Genomic DNA, 19,613 nt, shown 5'->3' with positions numbered 1-19,613 from the left:
TGGACTGACAAATACCACAGTTTTGTTCACTGTATCAAGAAGACTCAGTTTTCTCTTCTTAACCTACATGACACTCCAGCTATAAAATCAAGGTGATACTGATGTAACCTTTCCACCATATACTACACAAAAAAATCACAGTTTTTACCGTTGGGCTTGCAGCCTTTCAACTCAGTTGCTTCATTGATGTGCACCATCAGCCGCCCGATTCCAGAAGACTTTATGGAGCGGGCTGGAAAGAAAAAGTTAAAAAGTTGTTGTAGTGCCTACTACAGGAAGAGAAGTTTAAATAGATTGAGAAGTTACTTTTGCTGCTGATATTTCTGATGGATAGTGTTTTCTTAGCACAGGATGGGCTTATGCAATCATGTTTCCTCCTTCTCCTGCTGAGAGATCTATACATGGTATGAATGTCATGCAAGGTCAGGCAACCACAAACTTAAACAACTCCCTACGACAGTCCCCATGCCTGTGGCTGCAGTTCTTAGGCACATACTGTCACAGAGGATGCAATGATTTATTAAATGTATAGGGTGGATTAGGAGGAATCTGTAGAAGGAAACATTATCCATCATAATCTAGGACAGTCCAGCCTTCTTGAGTCTATACAGTGACCAGAATGAGCTATGTAGCACTCTGAAGCAGGAACATTTCAAGCCGCCTTCCCGCAGACTTTCCAGTATCTTTAAATTTTCTTTGTCTTTGGTGTAAAATTTCATGATTACACACACATTAGTATTTAGACTAACGAACAACTAAGAGCGTGATCAAACACAACTCTCTGCGTGGAAACAAAAGTAGATGATTGATAATCGGCTAAGACAGAATTCTTGTAAACTGCTTCCATCAACAAATTGCTAAAAAAAGCAAAAAACCCAACAAGAAATTGTACAAGCACATTTCGCTAGCAGAGGATTTTTCTTTTTGGGCTCAAAAGATAGTCAATGGGTGTTATCTTTAATGCCATTTCCTTTGGCCTTGCTTGTTTACATTGTGTTACATTTAACATTCTATGTCACAATGTTTGGATTGCATATGGCAGTACTTAAGCGAAAATTATAGGGCCATAATAGCCAAAATATTGCAATATGTTTGTGTGTCCAGCAGAGAAACAATTCCAGAAATTACATTTTTTGTCAACAATGCTGTTAGATAAATTGCAAACATCCATCAGAGAAATCGCAAACATAAGTCATCGTGAAGATATCAAGCTGGTTCTCAATTGCTTATACTTGCTACTTGTAAAAAAAAAAATCGCAATTTGTGCTTTAAAATGTTCACAATTATTAAAAAAAATGTTTTAGTAAAAACGTGGGTAATCGAAAGTCAGAAAAAATACTCTCCAACTAGACAGCTTGAAATAGAGAGGCAGAAATTTAAGGTAAAGCGCACTCTATATTTTCAGAAGAGTTAACATAATTCTTAATTACCTTAAAAGATTTCTGAAGAATACAAAATAAAAAGACTCCTTTTCTGAGCTATCAACACATTTTGCCTGGTCCTGGGTGGGCTAAAATAGCATTTTAGGAGAATATGTGTTAAGACTCTCATGCAGATAAATCATACAACTGAAGACCAGTCGGTTCATGTTGGTAAGATTGTAGAACGTACGTAGGTATGTAAAAGCTGCACAAGGCCACATAGTCAAAAGGCAACAAAGCACTTTAGACGGTCAAAGGTAAAGATAAAGTCAGTAAGCTATTGGAATGGGAAGCAGGGTTCTGAGTTGGACTTTTAAATTCATCATAATATAGTATTAGTCTTTCCTAAACAGGCGCAAAGTCAGGGTAGTCCTGATGGATACAGGGAAGTTGTTCCAGATCCCGTGCACCTAAATGAATGCGGTCCATTGCTTTGCTCTTTCTTTTCTGAACGTTTTCCCTTCTAGTCTGATGGTGTCCTGGCTGCGGACGTGCAGAGAGCATGATGGCTTTGTAGATGGTGCCGCTGGTTTTGAAGATGGTGTGGGTAGCAAGATGAATCAGTGAAGTTCAATTTGGGTGGGGGTAATGTGGACATATTTCTTCAGGCCTTTAATTGAACATGCTTCAGGGTTTAGAATAATCTCACAGGGGGCAGTGTGGAGTCCAGAGAGCTGTGAAGAACAGCATTGTGATCATTCAGATGTGAGAGAAAGAGAGCTCGGACAGCAGTTCTGAAGTTGCTTTGCAGGACAACTGTTTCACTGTCTTCAGTAGAGATAGTTGTAAGGTCATCTTGGGATGGAGTTTCATGTCCAGGGTGATCCCAGTGACTTGGACACTGGATAACAGATGGGGTTCAAGTTCATGTTGTGAAGCCACATTTGGACTAGTTGTTTCATGTAGTTGAATTCTACCTTGATGGGGTTGAGCTTCAGTTATGTATTGGGCATCCATATTGGATGAGAGGCAGGCATGTATGAAGCACTGAATGTCTGAAGCAGAAAACACCATCAGTAGAGTTGTGCGCCGTTGGCGTAACGCTAACATTTGATGCTATTATCAATGGGTAGAGTTCCAGGGGGCATGTGTAGTGGTTGAAGGTGGAAGTCTGGGCGACTTCACAGGGATGCAAGATCGTCTGGGACTTGACGGTGCCCATATGGATGAACCAGTGCTAGCTAGATAGGTATTTTCGATAGGTAGCTCGGATAGATATCTTGAAGACGGTTCTTTCTGAGGGATACATAACCTTCCAGTAGATTCCTCATCATGAACCATCTCTTCAGGATTCAGAAATTTTTAGAATAATAAGAACTCATCGGCCCTGCCCTAGAATAAGTTGTGGATCGCTCTGATGTTAATATTGGTATAATAAATTATGCAGATAAATGCACCACTGGTGCTAGTGACATTAAGGCTACCTAATTTTCTGTGCCTAACAGACAGCAGAATAGAATAGGACCGAAATAAGCAACAAAATATTCTAATCTGAAAAAGTGTTACTGATAATTAAACCCCCAACAGAGGGAAAGTGGGAATGGAATGAGGAATCGCCAAGATTATTATGTATCCATCAGAGAGAATGTTAATTAAGGTAAATAACTTACCCTAAAAATGTATTTTCCTTCCCCGTGATTCCTGCTCATGAACTAATACTACAGCAGCATCACACAAGGATGCAGAACTGAGCTCACCAGGCAATATAGAGCTGATATCACTATAAAATGTCCAGGTTCAGTCATATGCCTGGGAGATGGTTCATGATGGGAAATCTCAGGGAAGGAGTATTCGTTAGAAAAGTTGCACATTCATACCATCATATGGAGTGGTGTGCAGGAAACTGCAATTGTTACAGCAGAAGAGACTTCAACAGACCTGAAATCACAGCTGGCTTGAAAATTCCTAATGCTGTCTTCATTCCTGGTGATTTCGGAGGATGTACCATGTTACAACGCATACCGTTACAACTACCTACTATTACAACGCGACCATTACAACGCATACCATTACAACGCATAGCGCTTTGAGGTGCTGGATAGTGGTAAGTATAATTTACTATTCTAACTCCAGTCCCCGTGGACCCTAGGGAAGGTGTTGGATAGTAAATTATACTTATTCCCTATCCTAGAGCGCCCCCCAGCGCAATGCGTTGTAATGGTATGCGTTGTAAAAGTCGCGTTGTAATGGTAGTGCGGAGTAACAGATGCGTTGTAACGGGTGTATACCGATTTCGGAGGACTGGGCTGAGTGGCTTTGTGATAGCAGAATCACAGAAGTTGTGTGTGTGTGTGTGGGGGGGTGCTCTCTTTCAATTTAGAACTGTTGTTTTCGTGACTCCTCAGAACCAATTAGTGGTTGTTGTGCTTGTATGAATCTCAGTAGTTTTAACATTCCTACAGCTAATGCTTGGCCTGCTGTGCAGCGCCAGCAAACCTTTTCATTGGTTTAGGCCTTTCCAGCAGGAGTAGAAGAGATGGATGGGAAGAGCTCTGGAGGCCAGAATTGTGTGGAACCAGAGGGTGCAGAACCTATATAGTCTTTTGCATGCATGTTCTTCACGGCTTGACCTAAGGCTACATGGAGTGGAGACAGTGGCGTCAGCTAACTGAGTGACAGCATCACACAAGTCTGATTGTGAGAAACGTGAATCTACACCACTACATGCATGAGCAGATGCTCACTTTGTAAGTAACATTTTCAATTAGAGGCATGTGTAGCTGTAGATACAAATGCTGTGCATAGACTGTACAGCATTCCTCCAGTAAGTGGTGGCTAGCCTGTGGGTGTTGCAATAGACTGAAAAAGCGCACAAAGTATAGCCTGGCCAACATTGGCTTGTTGGTGTGCTAGTGTTTATCCACACAATAGTGTTAAGTGAAGGCATTTGGTGTAGACCAGGTAGCTGTTTTACAGATATCAGCTATAGAAATGTTCCATAGGGAGGTCACAGTGGCCCCTTTTTACGTGTACAATGGGCTCGTAGAGTAATAGGTAAAGGCCTCAATGTTTGGATACATCTGACTATCCAGCTGGATATGCTGATTTTGAGAGCGCTCACCCTTTATGAGGTTTAGAAAAAACAATGAAGAGCTACTGTGTTTCCTAAAAGGTTTTTTCTACCTACATAGTACATTACGGCTGCCTCAGCATCTAAGGACTGTACAGCGTATTCTGCAATGGTGTCAGGTTGGGAGAAAATACTGGGAGTTCTATAGACCGGTTAAGGTGGAAAAGGGAGACCACCATAGAGAGAAATTCAGGGTTAGTGCAAAGGACAACCCTGTCCCTGAGAACTTGAAAGAAAGGTTCTTCCAACGTTAAAGCTTGAAGCTCACTGACACATCTGAGTGAGCAGATCGCAACTAGGAACGCAACCCTCCAGGAGAGGAACTGGAGGGGGCAGGAATGGACGGGCTCAAAGGAGGACCCATAAATCTTGTGAGAACGCTATTGAGGTTCCTCACATGGGCCTAGGGTACCCCTAGAGGAATAACCCTTTTAAAACCCTCCATAAAAAATGTGATCACAAGAATCCTGAAGAGGAATATGTGTTGTCTATTCTGGGGATAGTCAGTCATTGCAGCCAAGTGGAGCCGGAAGGAGGTGAATGCTAGTACACAGGTCTGTAGGTGTCAGGGGTACCAACTATTGTTCTGAATGCTAGCAGCTAAGGGATCAATGTGTTTCAATAGATACAAGTGGGAAACCCGTTTCCATTTGGCAGCATATCAGGAGCAAGTAGTACACCAGCGTACTTCCATAAAGGTTCATGAATTTAGCAAAATAACTGGAGATAACCAAACAATAAGACCTCAGAAGCCCGATCGCAAAGTTGAGTGTCCTGGGGTTAGGGTACCTTATTTCTCTGTGGTTCTGCTTGAGAAGGTCCGGCCTGCAGGGGAGCCTCTCGAGCAGAACTACCAAGGGCTCAAGGAAAGTGGTGAACCATGGATGTCTGGCCCTGGTGGGAGCCACCAGGATGAGAGTGAGATATGTCTGCCAAACCCCCGTAAAACAAACAGAATGATAGGGAGAGGCAGGAAAGAGTAGGCAAAGATCCCTGACCAGTTCATCCAGAGTGGTTTGTCTATCGACTATGGTGGTAGGAACCTGGAGGCGAAGTTTGGGTATTTTGTGTTTTCTGTTGTGGCATTGAGGTCCACGTCAAGAAGCCCCCACAGCCAGAAGTACGTGTTTAGGACTCGTCGGTTGAGTTTCCACTCATGGACTTGTTGCAGCATCCTGCTGAGGAGGTCTGCAAAGACGTTGACCACCCCGGCAAGTACTTTACCAGCAGATAAATCTTCTGGCGGACAGCCCACTGTCAGAGCTTACTGTGAGAGTTCCGAAGAGAAAGGGTTGTCATGTTTCTGCATGGCTGTTTAATTGTCCGTCCAGATGAGAACTACCTTGCCTACAATGTGGCACAGGAAGGCCCTCAGCGCTAGGTGGATGGCTAACAACTCTAGGTAAATTATGTGGAGACCCTGGTGACTAGGTTCCAACAGTCACATCCTGTAAATGCGCCTATCACCCCATGAGAAAAGCGCCCATCCCATTGTAAAGATAATCTGCGGAATCAGGTTGAGAAAAGGCCACAAATGCAACAAGTTGTTGGTGGTCCACCACTACAAAGAGCAATGGGTGCAGCGGGTAATCAAGAGCAGATCACCCCAATGACCCTCTGCTTGACCATTGACGCACTAAGCATTCGTGAAGTGGACGCACGTATAATCTGGCATGGGGGACTGCCAATGCAGGAGGCCATCATGAAGAGGAGGGTCATGACTGTCTGGACATTGACCTATTGATCTGGCTGAAAAAGAGGGAGCAATGTGTGGAAGGACAGGACCATTGCAGGGCTGGGTGTGTGCCCGACACTGTTGCTGTGTTGCACTCTTTATCAGCCAATCTTCCAGGTAAGAGAATAAATGGGTGCCTTGCTACCACTGCAAGGCATTTTGTAAACACCTGAGGTGCAGTGCTGGCCGGAAGGGCAGGCTCTTGAACTGATGGTGTTTTGCACTTGCCAGAAACCAAAGGTAGCAAAAATGTGCTGGATTAATTGTGTTGTGGAAGTATGCGTCTTTGAAGTTGAGTGCAACTATTAAGTCACTTTGCTGTAGCAGTGGAATGACATCCTGAAGAGTGACCCTGTGGAAATTTTCTTACAAGACTTATTAGTTGACGGGCCTGAGGTCCAGGATAGGCCTGAGGGACCTTTCCTTCTTGGGAATGAGGAAGTAGAGGGAGCACACCCTTGTGTTGTATAGCTGTTGTGGCACAGGCTTCATGGCCCCTGAAGAAAAAGTTCTTGAATCTCTTTCTGAAGCAGGCGTCAGAGTTCTGGGGAGAGGGTGTGCCTGCTAGGGAGGTATGTTGGGAGGCTTGGAAGTGAGCTCCAAATATTAGCCGTGTTGAATGATGTATGATACACACTGGTTGGAGGTGACATGTTGCAAAGTGGGGAAGAACCTCTGAAGTCAACCTCCAAAAGGTGTTGTATGGTTGAAGGAAAAGGGGCACATCATTGCTTTGAGGGCGCGGATTCTTTGGGGGAAGCTGCCTTTGCCTCTACCCTTGGAGCTGTTTTCCTGATATGCCCTTCAGAAGTAGCCCTTTGTGGAGGTTTGCTGTGCCTGCAGACGCTGGAAGGTAGTTGAGGCTATATATTTTTTCACTGGTTTTAATAAGGATTGTATGAGTTATTTCAATTACATGAAGTGCTTTTCTTGAGGAAATCCTTTTTTATTACACACTTAACTTTTTGCACTGCACCTATTCACAACCTTTGGTGATTCCCTTAGAGGGCAGATACGTCATTTACCTTTTTCTGCTCCTTTTCCCTCTGAATGACTCATGAGAGGATACACTCCACCCAGAACCCCTCTATGATCAAGAGGGTATATGGGAGGTTGGTTGGAAACCCAAATGATGATAATGATCACGATGATATATGATGGGAATCCAATTATTAAGAAGGGTTATTCTTTCTGTTAATTCTTTGCTATCTCTAGCACTTCTTTAGTGACATTCATTTTGACATTTTCTGCTCACATGCAGTACACCTCGTGGTATATACCTGAATAATAATTAGTAGAGTGGACCCCGGATTACACGTTTTTTGAGATGGAAAACAATCAGCCAGGTACCCTATAAGAATACATGTGAAATAAGAAATATTGTTTAAAATTTCTACCTTGATAAGCTTTTTCCCGCTTTTTCTTTTCAGTTTCAATGTACAGTTCTGAGGCAGCTTTAATTTTCTGGACCCATGCCGTCCTGGGTAAACACAACAACACATTCTGTTAACCAATATTTTAACACATAGTTTATTTTATTTTGTTTGAATGCATAGTTCATTAAAACCTTTGCACTAAAATTATTAAAACAGATTAATTTCAAAACGTTAAAATTATTTTTTTAAAGTAATGATACAAAGGAGAAATTATTTAAATGTGCAATACTCTGCATCTAAAACCGTAAGATTCTGCAGTTCTACTCATTACAAGTTCAATACACGGTGTAAAGCTCTATGCCTAGTTTCTGCTCTGACGAGCTAGTAGACCATAGAAAGACTGCCACTTTTGGCGATACATAGCAGGTAATCAGTTTAAAGTGTGTAATAGACCAATGCTTGGCTGTACTAAAGCTCGCAGCAAGGTGGCAACAGTCAAAGTCTTGACCGCTTGAGTGAGGTTAGTCCACTAGAAGTATGTAGAGCGCCAGTGCTTGTCTATGTTTGAGTTTTCAATAAAGTGGTAGTGCAATCAGAGTCTTCTACATAGAGGATTCATAAACCACTGCTCCTTCCAGGTCTGGGAAAACGACACCCGCTCCCCAGCAGTCCCTCTCCAGTGCGGAGAACCGCAGGGTTCTTCGTTAAGCCCGACATTATTTAATGTCTACATGTCCCCACTGGAGGAGGTAGTCACCCCGTTCGGAGTGAAAATCATTAGCTACGCTGATGACACCCAGCTTGTGGTGTCTCTATCCCATCCCAACCAAGAACCATCTAATCTCCATAGCTGCCTTTCCAAAATCCGAGGGTGGATTAATAACTCAGCGTTGAAACTCAACGGGTCCAAGACAGAAATCCTGCTTCTTGGTCATAAAGGGCTTTCCCTTCCCCCTAACATCTGGCCCCCCTGTCTGGGTGAACCCCTGGCCCCCAAAACAGAGATTAAGAGCCTGGGAATCTGGCTAGAGAAAGATCTGTCCTTCAAAACCCAAGCCAAAAAAAAACGCGGGGATTTGTTTTGGGCTTCTTAGATCAGTCAGGAAAATCCTGCCCTTGCTCCCTCACATCTCCCGAAAACTACTTATCAAAGGCCTTATTCTATCTAGGCTGGATTACAGTAATGCCATCTACCTGGGAGCACCTGAAGCCACCTTCAACAAATTACAAAGAATCCAGAATGCCGCTGCCCGGCTTCTCACCAACACCCCAGCCAGATCCTCCGCCAAACCAGCTTTGAAGCTCCTTCATTGGCTTCCAGTAAGAGAAAGAGTTAAATTCAAGGCTCTCTGCCTGGCTCATAAACTCTTACAGGATAAAGGTCCCCCCATTCTCAAAAACTTTATCACGCCCTACAAGGCTACAAGATCCCTCCGTTCGGATCACGAACGCCTCATCACAGTTCACAGAGTGAAAAAGGCTCGCACAGGTGGACGGCGATTCTCAGTGAACACGGCCAGCCTATGGAACACCCTCCCCCATAAACTGAGGATGGAATCAGATCACCTCCGTTTCAGGAAATTACTGAAAACGCACCTCTACCCCTGATCCCCCCTTTCCCCCTTTCACTCTGGCTCGCCACTCTCTCGACTGTCTTGGTTTCAGCGCTGGGATGCTTACGGGTTACTATGCGCTCTACAAAACCCTAATAATAATAATAATATTAATAATAATAATAATAATAATAATAAGAATAAGAGGGTTGTAGAGTTCAGCCCAAATGCGCTTTCACTTGCCGAATGTTGGCTATTTTATTCTGGTGTATTCAAAATACGATGGGAGTGCTAACGAAGACTTGTGAGAAGAAAAACAAAAAAAAATTCAGGGTACCTAGTTCAGCAGCCAGTGAGTTTTCAGTTCTAGTCTTGTTAGATAGTTTGTCAGTCTACAATTTAGCTGACTGTCTTAAGGATTAAAGCAGCATATGAAGGCATGCCTACAACAGCGAAACCCCCCAGTGTTAAATGTTGGTCTTGGTATAGCTTTCCGATCCTCGAAGCTTGCTTCACATATACAGTTTTGGTGCACCATAGTTTCAGACAATTAAACTGCAAAGTCATCAGGCTTCTATACTGGTGGTATGCTTCCGAGGTAAAAGATATAAAAGTGACGGTAAACGGGCCAGATGACATTTCAGAAAGGATCTTTTGGTCTAGGTATTGATGGATGCTCCCAAATACGGTAGAGGTACTAGCTTGTCATAGGATGCTATTTTGGACCAGGCGTACTGTTGCATTGAAAACACTTCTTTATAGGCCTGTAATGAGGGGCTCTTGATTCTTCTATTTGCAGTGGCCTTGATTGGGGAATAGTTGGTTATTGCGTCCCATTCTTGAATTAATCCAAGGGAGCTTAAAAAAGAATAGAGAACACCTGGCCGGGGAGTAGTCTCTGCCACAAATTTCTTCACAGAGATGATAATTCAACGTACCTTTATTGGCGTTCTTCAGTTTGTGGATGAGTTTGATAAATGTCCTTGCCTTGCTAGAATTTGCTTGGTTAGACAAAATTCTAATTACAATTCAGCTGGAAATGAGTGGCGTGGTAGGAATAAAACCGACTTGAAAGCCTGATCGTCGTTTTATTTAGATTGGTGGCATCTCTGCCTCTCAGTGCTTTGCTTCCGTAGATGATGGTTGGATCTAATGTGGTCAGTCTGTATCATTTTCAGAAGAGGTGTGTATGTCGATGTTGCTATTACAGGCTCTTGATGTTTGAAGGCTGCAGTGACAGAATTGGCTTTCAGCCGCATAAGCTCCAGATGTTGCTCAAAAGAGCCTTGCCTGTCGAATAGCATACGCAGATATTTATAATCTGCTACCACTGCTATTTTTCCTTCTCCCAGATGCCACTGCTGGGAGTCTGACGATAGGTTGCCTATCATCATGATTTTTGTCTTCTTCAAATTTATTTCCATTGCGTACGTGCTGGAAGTCTCTGAAAACCGACTTTTGTACAGCTAAAGAGGACTAAACCGCCGCAAAATATTAAATGTGGCAGCAGAATGCTTCCTAACTTTGGAGCGTGTGAATTTACCTGGGCAAGGTAGGTAGGGAGATCCTCTAAAAAATGTTTATAGATTGTGGGGGCTAATACGCACCCTTGTCTCAGTCTAAACCCGTTCCCTGTGCCCGTTGGCCAACGGCCGTCACAATCACTACCTCGATAGTACTACGCACGTCTGTTGGCCAACACGGCCCCACCCGCGCAATAAATCACCCGCACTGCGGCGGAATTTACACAGCGATTAACGGGTTAATGATGGATCCTGATCTTTCTAGATAAATAAACACCTGTCTCCCAGCTTTATTCTGACCCAGGTTCCGGTATGGAGAAGGATCAGGGCTTGCAGCAGTGGATAAGGTATTTTCCAGCTGGCAAGATTGCTCCAGAGCTTACCTCTGTCTACTCCATCAAACGCTGCTTTATAATCTATAAAGCAGATGTGGAGGGGCTGTTTATTTTTCTTGTGTTGATCGCTCAACAATGATGGAGCTAGTAAATATGATGTTGTTCTCATACTTTTTGCAAACTCTGCTTGATTAAATGGAATCAGGTGCCTTTCTGTTGCCCAGGAGGATAACGCCTCGAGGAGTCGACCAGCAAAGTATTTTGACTCCATGTCTAAAAGGGCAATGAGGCGGAAATAGGCAGGGTCGGAGTTCTTGACATCTTTATAGATCGGGGCGATGGTAGAACCTTTCCAGGAGGAGGGGATGATATTCAATGTAGTTATGCTCTCAAATACTGGCCCCAAGTTATTTGCTCAAAAAGATTTGTCCTCTTTGAAGATGGCTGATGGGATGCCGTTTCTGCCTAGCGCTCCATCGCACTGGCTTCTGGAAATCTGGGGTTTGATTGTTGCTGGCCAAAATTTCAGAGGACTGGAGGCCTGTGTTATGCTGGAGGTGTTTTGGGTCTCTTGTAAGGCCACTGATTGATGAGCGAGTGCAACATGCTCTCAGGTTGACCAAAATGCGTTGAGAGATACTCGTACCAACATTCTTCTTGGATGTTAACTGTTTTGGTTTTTGATAGATAGTTCAAATTATACACCGTTTTCCAAAATATCTTGTGTTTGTTGGTATTTAGGTCATATAGAAGTTTGGCACAGAGATTGTTGTTGGTCTCCCTTTTTTGTCCCAACTGTATTTTCTATAGGTGGACCGCATTGGTCAGCTTAACTTTCAAGATTTGATCAGTTGTGGCTTTTTGGTAAGCCCAAAGGGCTTTGATTTACAGAGCACTTTACTTCTTTTATTTTTCCATGAGCATTAGTCTTTATCACTCTGTGTTGACTGCTGATGTTTTCTCCTGAGGTCACATGTTGGGTACAAACTGAGAGGTAAATTGGTCTCAGGTGCTATGGGAGGCACTTGCCTCCGACAAAAGCCAAAAAGTTTACTATTTGCTGGTTTAGAAAGTCTGTGACTTGTTGTAGATGTCCATTTCGGTCTCTTATTATTTATCATGTGAGCACTCTCATATATTGCTCTGTCTGGTAGATGGTTATCTGGGATAAGAGCAAAGCATAGTTCGTTTTCTGCCCTTGGTGTTATTAAGAAACTGGAGACAAGATGTATAAGCAGAGAGTACAGTACTATTAAAGAACTAGTCTTGTGGTTCTGAAATGTAAAGGAAGGATTCATGCTAATCTTAAAGCGGCGATTGATGACTCTTAAACTAAGAAACTCTAATTCCTGTAATATTATCATATTAATCAAGATATCAACCGCTGCCCCTAAATTTCCATGAAAGAATATTTCTAGTTCTGAAAAAACACATTTAATATGATCAGGCATTTTTCTAAAAAAAATAAGTAATTTCTTTTGCAGATAAATAAGTAGCTTCTACTGTAAAAACAAACCTAATGTGCCAACTGCTCATTCAGAAAGTGGGTTGGTGTAGTGGCTGTGGTGCTTACCATCTAAGATACAATCAATAACTATAGCAGATGTTTATTATTTGTTTATGGCCTGTACATTCCTGGTGATGAAACAAATGTGGTATGATTACTACAATACATCTTTACTATGGCACAGTTTCGTATGCAGCAGTATCACAAGCTTTTGGAAACAGGCTAACTTCCAGTATTAAGCACTAAGAACACCTTGAAACGGCATGGGTGGAGTGTCAGGAGTAGGACTGTGGTTGATCTACCTGATAGTGGTCAGAGAAGACCTAGAACTGCTACAGTTTCGAATAGCCAGTTAAAAACTCCAGTTGTTAGGCTTCTTCAGGTTCCCTACGGATGGCTTCTCCTATGGCTAAGACTGGAACTGAAGACCCGATGATACAGGTCTTAAAATTAGCCCATGATGTCACATGTATGGAGGGAGTTGAAGTTGAGAACCCCCCTAGCACCTGTCCCCGATAACCTTCTTTCCAGGCCACCCTTGGTGCGAAACTTCACAACGTTTCCATATATGACTAGCAGCACCATATGACATAAAAGATGGCATAAGAGCACTCACAGTGGATCTTCCATTCCATATACTACCACGCTGACCTCTCTAAATAAAGAATTTGTAGGCCAACAATCTTTCTCTACATTCTGACAAATGAGTGCCCTCTCTGAGATTAACACGTTGTTCCTCTATAACATCCACCTCATATTAATATCATGCAACACTTTTTCCCCCTTTTTGCCATTTACTCCAATGTGTGTATGAACAACTTTTCAACTCTGCAGAAAGTATTTGCATGCCTAATCTGTAACTACTCAGATATACCCTTTCAACTACTGAGAGGGAGATAGTAAAAGTGACTCAAATGTTTTACTTTTGGAGATGCACGAGGATCCCTAAACACATACTTTTTAACCCCTTGTGTGCGGCGCAAATTTTCACGCTGTGCGGGGATTTAAATAAGTGGGCGGGATTCAGACGGCCGAGGGCCGTCCTCTGCAAACGCCCACCGTGACGTGTGACAGCTCCCGACCGTCACTGGTGCTGTGCATTACATTGGTACGTAATTAAAAAAGGGGGTACAAAGGTTTTCTACACATGAGATGGTAGTGAGAGGGTCAGTGAGGAATCTGCAGGTAGATAGAGTATCCACCAGAAATCTTTAATAGATTCCCAAGCATTAACTCGAATGAGGACGATGTGGAGAAACATTTTTAACATTAGAAAATCTCGAAGTACAGAGTGGGGAAAGTGACTGTCTCTTCTTACTTCAGAGTCCAAACACTAGTGTTTGGTGGACATGGACAGTTGATGTATAAATTCACCACTCTTCTACGATGTAACTTGTGTAGCCTTTCCTCTTCCTTACAAAGATGGGATGGTGTATAAGAAGATGGTAGTGTAATTGATTGTTTTCGATGGAATCAGGCCTTCACCATTGGCAGGAAAGCAGCCTTAGTTTGCAGCACTCCCGTAGTGAGATCATGTTATGTTCATTCGTACAAATGCTTTAGTTATTCTCAATGAAAGATATATATATAGAGTGCTATATTCTTAAGGATTATACCGGGAACTCAAGGTCATAGTCTATACTGACTGCTTGAGGGATGACTAATTCACCCTACACCTGGAGTACCAGCTAAAATGTTACAAACAATAGGTATGGTTTTATTTAATCATTTACACATAAAGGATTTGTGTGGGACATACAAGGATCCGTGCTTCACTGTTGCTAGGATAACAAGTGACAAGTAACAACATCAGATTCAATGCTGTTCTTTCTTTGTGATAAACTTTAAAGTTTGTTAAAATGTGAACCTTTTGTTTGAAATATTCGTGAAAACTTATAAATAAAAGATTACAAATAATGAAAGTGATGCCTGAGCCCCAATATATTGAAGACTACAGTAACAGAGATAGGAAAGGGAAGTCAAACCTTTCATGAGAAGGTAATTGAAGAGTCAGACAAAGACCTTTTGTGGAATTCCATGAAATAATGATTAGCTCAGCAATCCAAGGGCAACTGTCTGAAACACCCACAAGCACCCTTTCCCAAAACATATTGTGCAAAATAATAGCAGTAAGGGCTCCTTTGATAGCACTTGACTCGTACAGGGAGGAATATGCCTTATTGGAGGTAAAACAAACGTTATATAATGGCTATGCCCTCTAAACTGAGAGCAAAAGCTGTCTGCTCACATAGAGTGCCTTTGCAGTGCGAGAGCCAATGGGTCGTTACTGCACAATGACTGCAACATAATTGAGTGCCTTAAATAGGTGTATACACCAGGCAGCTACTCTATAAACAGGTCCTCACATATATATATAGAAGAGGCACACTAGCCAGGTATCTTGGGAGATCAGTGAAACGCACTAGAAGCCGCTATCAGACTGAGGAGGTGATCAGATCAACAGGCTAAAAGAGGATGAAGGCTCCACGGACTGACAGCTTTTGTGCCCTCTTCAATAAAACATTTGAGAAGATTCTGGTCCCTAAGCTCACAGCATCCTTTAATGCCTTCTTATAGAGACACTCGGTGAAAACACAACATGTGAATCCACCTCTATGAAGCTAAATCAAGTCGGGGATTCCAACATCTGCAGATAGTAGAGACCGATTTCACTCCTCAATGCAGATGTTACATTATTTCGTTTGTGAACACTCCATAGCTTTACTTTTGCACCACAAGATCAATATTATTTACCAAAACCTGGAAAACAACAAGATGTTTGCCTACGTAATTATAAACTGGAGGTGTTAATGGTTAATCCTTACAGGTTGAGTAGAGTGTCATCTTTTTCACTCTTTCGGCTCACCTTTATGCATGATTTATTTCTACTTAGTTGGATTGATATCATAAACTGTTTGTTATGTTCTTGAATTTCAGATATTGAATTCTTACATGTTTTGGCTGCCAAAAAATAATTTACTGCTCCTAAAGCTTTCTTGCACCTGAAAATGTTGTTCAGAAGCAATGAAGCTTAGTTTGGAAAATGTCCAAACCATCTAAGCCTCTTCCTGCTCAATAGAATGTTGGATCAGAGAAAGTGAATTTTTGAGAAATATGAGACTAAGGGCCTTATGACAAGTACAGCGGTCCTCAGGACCGCCGTACTCGCGGTGGCGGTCCGACCACCTCCACCACTGAGGGTCCGCCTGCAGGATTCTGAGTGTGTCGGTCAGACCATCTCAGGATCATCGCCTCTGCCAGGATCCAGAATCCTGTGGTGGGCGTGCAGCGGAAAGGGCTAGAAATATGTTGTTGTGCCGTTGCTGCACCACCAAGCATATTCAGATTTTGATTTCCAGTGCCCAGTGGAGAAGTGTGGCTCACTGGGTAGAGCATGCAGACCCTGAAGCAGAGGTCAGACCCGGGACCAGGGTTCAATTCCCGACGCGGCAGGGTCTTGAGCTCAAATGTCCACGGACTCGATAATTCTCGCTTCGGTGCCTGACCTAATCACACTCTACAACTCTGGGCATTAAGCTTGCTTAATCTCCACAATGGCCCCCCGCGGCGGGATGCCTGGCTTTCACCTTGGGGATGCCCTGTAGGGGCTATCTCACTGGGAAAGCCAGGACGGGTTCCCAAGGCAAGCGCTTAGAGACCCCTGGGTTATAAGCGCTATATAAATCCAAACATACAATACAATACAATACATTTAATGGCGGTGAGCCCGCCCTGATAAGGGTGGCAGACATGGAAGTAAGGAAACCCTAACAAGGCACCCTGCCGCTTTTGGGCCTGGGGTCCTCCCATGTTGTGAACCCTAGAATTGCACCCCCGTTCCTGCATGGTATGACATGCAGGACATGGTGCATGCCACACCTTGCAGGAACGTGCTGCAGGCTATGTCACTGCGGCGGTCTGCTGTTAAGGCTCTCCTATGAGCCTTAAACAGCTGCCACCGTGAGATTTGCACAGCACTGCCCGCACGCCATGGATTGAAGTCTTAATCAAGTGGTTGGGCACACAACAAGCTTGGCGGTCCTCCTGTCGGCGTGGCAGTGGAGGACCAACAGGAGGACTGCCAAATTCATAAAAATGCCCTAAACGTTAAAGCTACTAGACCTCCTACTGGACAGCACATTTACTCTCCGCATGTTTTATGTTGGCTAAGGAGTTCTTATACAATTGGGGACAAAAGTAGATTAGAGGAATCCTTCCAATCTGCAGGGACAATGAAATGTTCTGTTCTGGTCAAAGAACACACACAACAGGTGTCTGACAATAAGAAATGGAATTTGCTCCTCTCTTCTTAAGCAAGGTAAATAAACCCAAAAGTTACAAAGGCCATGATGTCCACTTTGCCAGAGTACAGTTTATGTGCGGCTTACATCGATCTTAATAGTCAGCGGCATCTTATCTTTTTTATCATTGATTTGTAATTAATTTCCGTTTTCAACAGAATTTAATTTGCTGGAATGCATTAGGTCAGAATGATTTTCCTGTGTGAGATCAGATGTATCGCAAGCATGCATTTATCATATCTTAGTAATATTTTCTAGAATTGTGGTCACACCAGTAGTCTGTGCTCACCTTTCATTAATGTTGTCCGTTCTGAGTGTGTACACTCTGTCGATGTGGGAAATGTGGAAGACCGGTTCATCACTGGATGGGTCACTTGGCAGTTTTACCAGCACTTCATTCAGAAAAATAGGCTGAGAGTACAACAGATTAAAAAAATATATTTGTAAACTGAAAGAGATGTCATTTAATTAATTTGTTGTTTTTATTTGACAAAATGCTAACAAATTCCTAAAGCACCCATTTTTTTAGGACAGGAGAGAACAATTAAGAACAAAAAACATCATCATTGAAGAGGAGATGAAAATACAGGTTTTTAGGAATCAAGAAGGCATACACATCACAAATATTATCGAACCACAGCAAATCTATTGACAAACCACATATTGCTTACATTTAATTTAGCTGATTGTAGCACATAAAGTGGAAAAGACTGCACAGGGAAAGCCCTTATTCAGATATTGAATTTCAGACTTAGGAACTACCAAGCTCGCCAACACCTCCTACTTTCATAAAATATGATTTACTCCTGAGTTTAACCTTTCATGAAGGTCTATCTACTCAACACCGATACAAATACCTAAAGACATGGTGGAGTGCTTCGACCCTATTTACTCTCTTCACCACCACCTTTTCTTCATATAAACTTTATTTTAGCACCGCCCTGCACTAGAAAGTGTGCTTTGATGATTTGGTCTGTACATTATGCTGTGTCATAACACGCTCCCTGAGCTGGGGAAATTGGCAAGACAAAAGATACGAGACATGTCATGGAGGGTCGATTTCATAGTGGGATGTGGGACATTTTGATTTTGATGTGTCAGAAATAAATTAGAACGTCAATTAACAGATTGTCCCACTTATTGTGGTTTATAACGCATTTGTAAATTTCGGATTAAGATGGGAAAGGCGAATGTTGTACGGATGTCTTTTTTTTCAAGGAGCAGTTAACTGTGATGTATTATTCAGAAAATGTATAAAGTATGACTTGGAACAGGAATAATGTATTCTCACTAGCCAATTCTGTAGGATGTACGTGCTTCTGAAATAAGGTACATCTGATGTAACGCAAATGTTTACTCTCAACATTACTTCATCAAATGAAAATGTAAATAGGACGGGCCTGTTGCTCTAGGCTCCTAAAACCCTCAAGCAGACACAGGAGGCATAAACCTAATTCTCACAGGAGGCGGCTTCAGTTTGACGGACCATCTATCAGCTAATTTGGGCCTTTTGCCTATAGCAGCTCTACTGCTTGTGGAATACAAGTAGGAAAGCTCTTCAGTTGTATCAGGTGATGGGCCTTCTTAAGCTCAGGCTACAGACAGACACGAGCAGCATGTCGCCCAAAGAAGTTAAATGGTGGTAAATATATGTGGCATATTTTACAAACTGACGGAGCCCTCCCAAGCACAGAACATATTGAACCACAATGCAGTATAAAACCATTCACTGAAAGAGTTCCCAACATCCAACAGAGATAGTTCTTTTTAAGGAAGCTAGAGAACGCCTAAGGTCAATAACACAGTCAGACAAACATCTAAAATACACTCTAAGCCAAGGTAAGAGTAAAAAGAAAGTACTTCTCCTATTACACCTGGACATGGACATCTTTACTGATGCTGCAGCTTTAAAGTTAATTGCCTTTGAACATAAAGCATGAGATGTACTTTTGTTTTGTCCTTCTCCACTCGCTTGTTTAGTGCCATACGTAGAAAAGGACCCCCCCACAGTCACTATATTACCACCCCCAGGTTATACCCTCTCTCTCCGCTTACCGTTTTGTACATCTTGTACTGGGAAGTGGATTTCGGGCTGAAAAGCTTCTCGGACCCTGAAGACACAAACTGCTTGACCATGTAGGTGAGAAGCAAGAAGTCGTTGAAGAGCAGTCCGTACAGCTCCTTGTTGCTCTTGGTCTTGAAGAGTTTGCCGCTGTGAAGGAGTTTCCGTGGGCCCAGGCAGTTTGTGAGCGAGTTGAAAATGATTTGCTTTGAAAGGGGGAAAAATACTATCAATAAAACAGAATGGCAGCACATTAGAACACACAAGCACTATAAAACGAATGTAGCCGGAGCCACAGGTACAGGCCACAAATCAAATACTGCAGATGAAGCACAATTATTAAATCCGATATGAAAGTAGACCCACAGTGAGCTAGGACCAGTACATTTTTCTGTAGTACAATATACTCAGATGTCATCATCTAGTAAAAGTGGGTGAACGCCCATTCTATAGGAGTCACAGATTTTACAAATATCACAGAATTCTTCTGAGCCTTGGAGCCAAATCATTCAAAAGAGGATGTTCCAATTTCAAGCTGCGCATAACCAAACTGATACTCTAGTAGAGATTTGTCCTCAGCAGATGGTTTCAATGTCATCGAATGCTGGCCATTTAATGGAAGTTGCCTGTCATGCATTTTCCAAGATTGTACAGATTGGAAGAACCGAATACTAGTAAAGTGTTGGTGTCCCTTGTTGGCCAGGATGTTGGGTGCTGGGGTGAAAGATGG

The 19,613-nt window shown here is 42.7% G+C and overlaps 1 protein-coding gene across 4 annotated transcripts in view; it reads right to left on the bottom strand.

Annotated features, from left to right (window-relative positions):
* The window catches only part of ITSN2 (intersectin 2), a 1,355,209-nt gene that overhangs the window by 19,483 nt on the left and 1,316,113 nt on the right, over positions 1-19,613 (bottom strand). For all 4 annotated transcript variants that reach the window (XM_086926255.1, XM_086926257.1, XM_086926256.1 and 1 more), the window contains 4 exons: positions 18,877-19,089; positions 17,111-17,232; positions 7,624-7,706; positions 149-232 (listed from right to left, as the gene is read on the bottom strand). In XM_086926255.1, coding sequence (XP_086782381.1) covers positions 149-232; positions 7,624-7,706; positions 17,111-17,232; positions 18,877-19,089 — 502 coding nt within the window. The remainder of the gene's footprint in view (positions 1-148; positions 233-7,623; positions 7,707-17,110; positions 17,233-18,876; positions 19,090-19,613) is intronic.

This window comes from Lissotriton vulgaris, chromosome 6 (genome assembly GCF_964263255.1).
Source record: "Lissotriton vulgaris chromosome 6, aLisVul1.2, whole genome shotgun sequence".
Taxonomy (NCBI): Eukaryota; Metazoa; Chordata; class Amphibia; order Caudata; family Salamandridae; genus Lissotriton; species Lissotriton vulgaris.
This window is presented reverse-complemented; position numbering and strand designations above follow the sequence as displayed.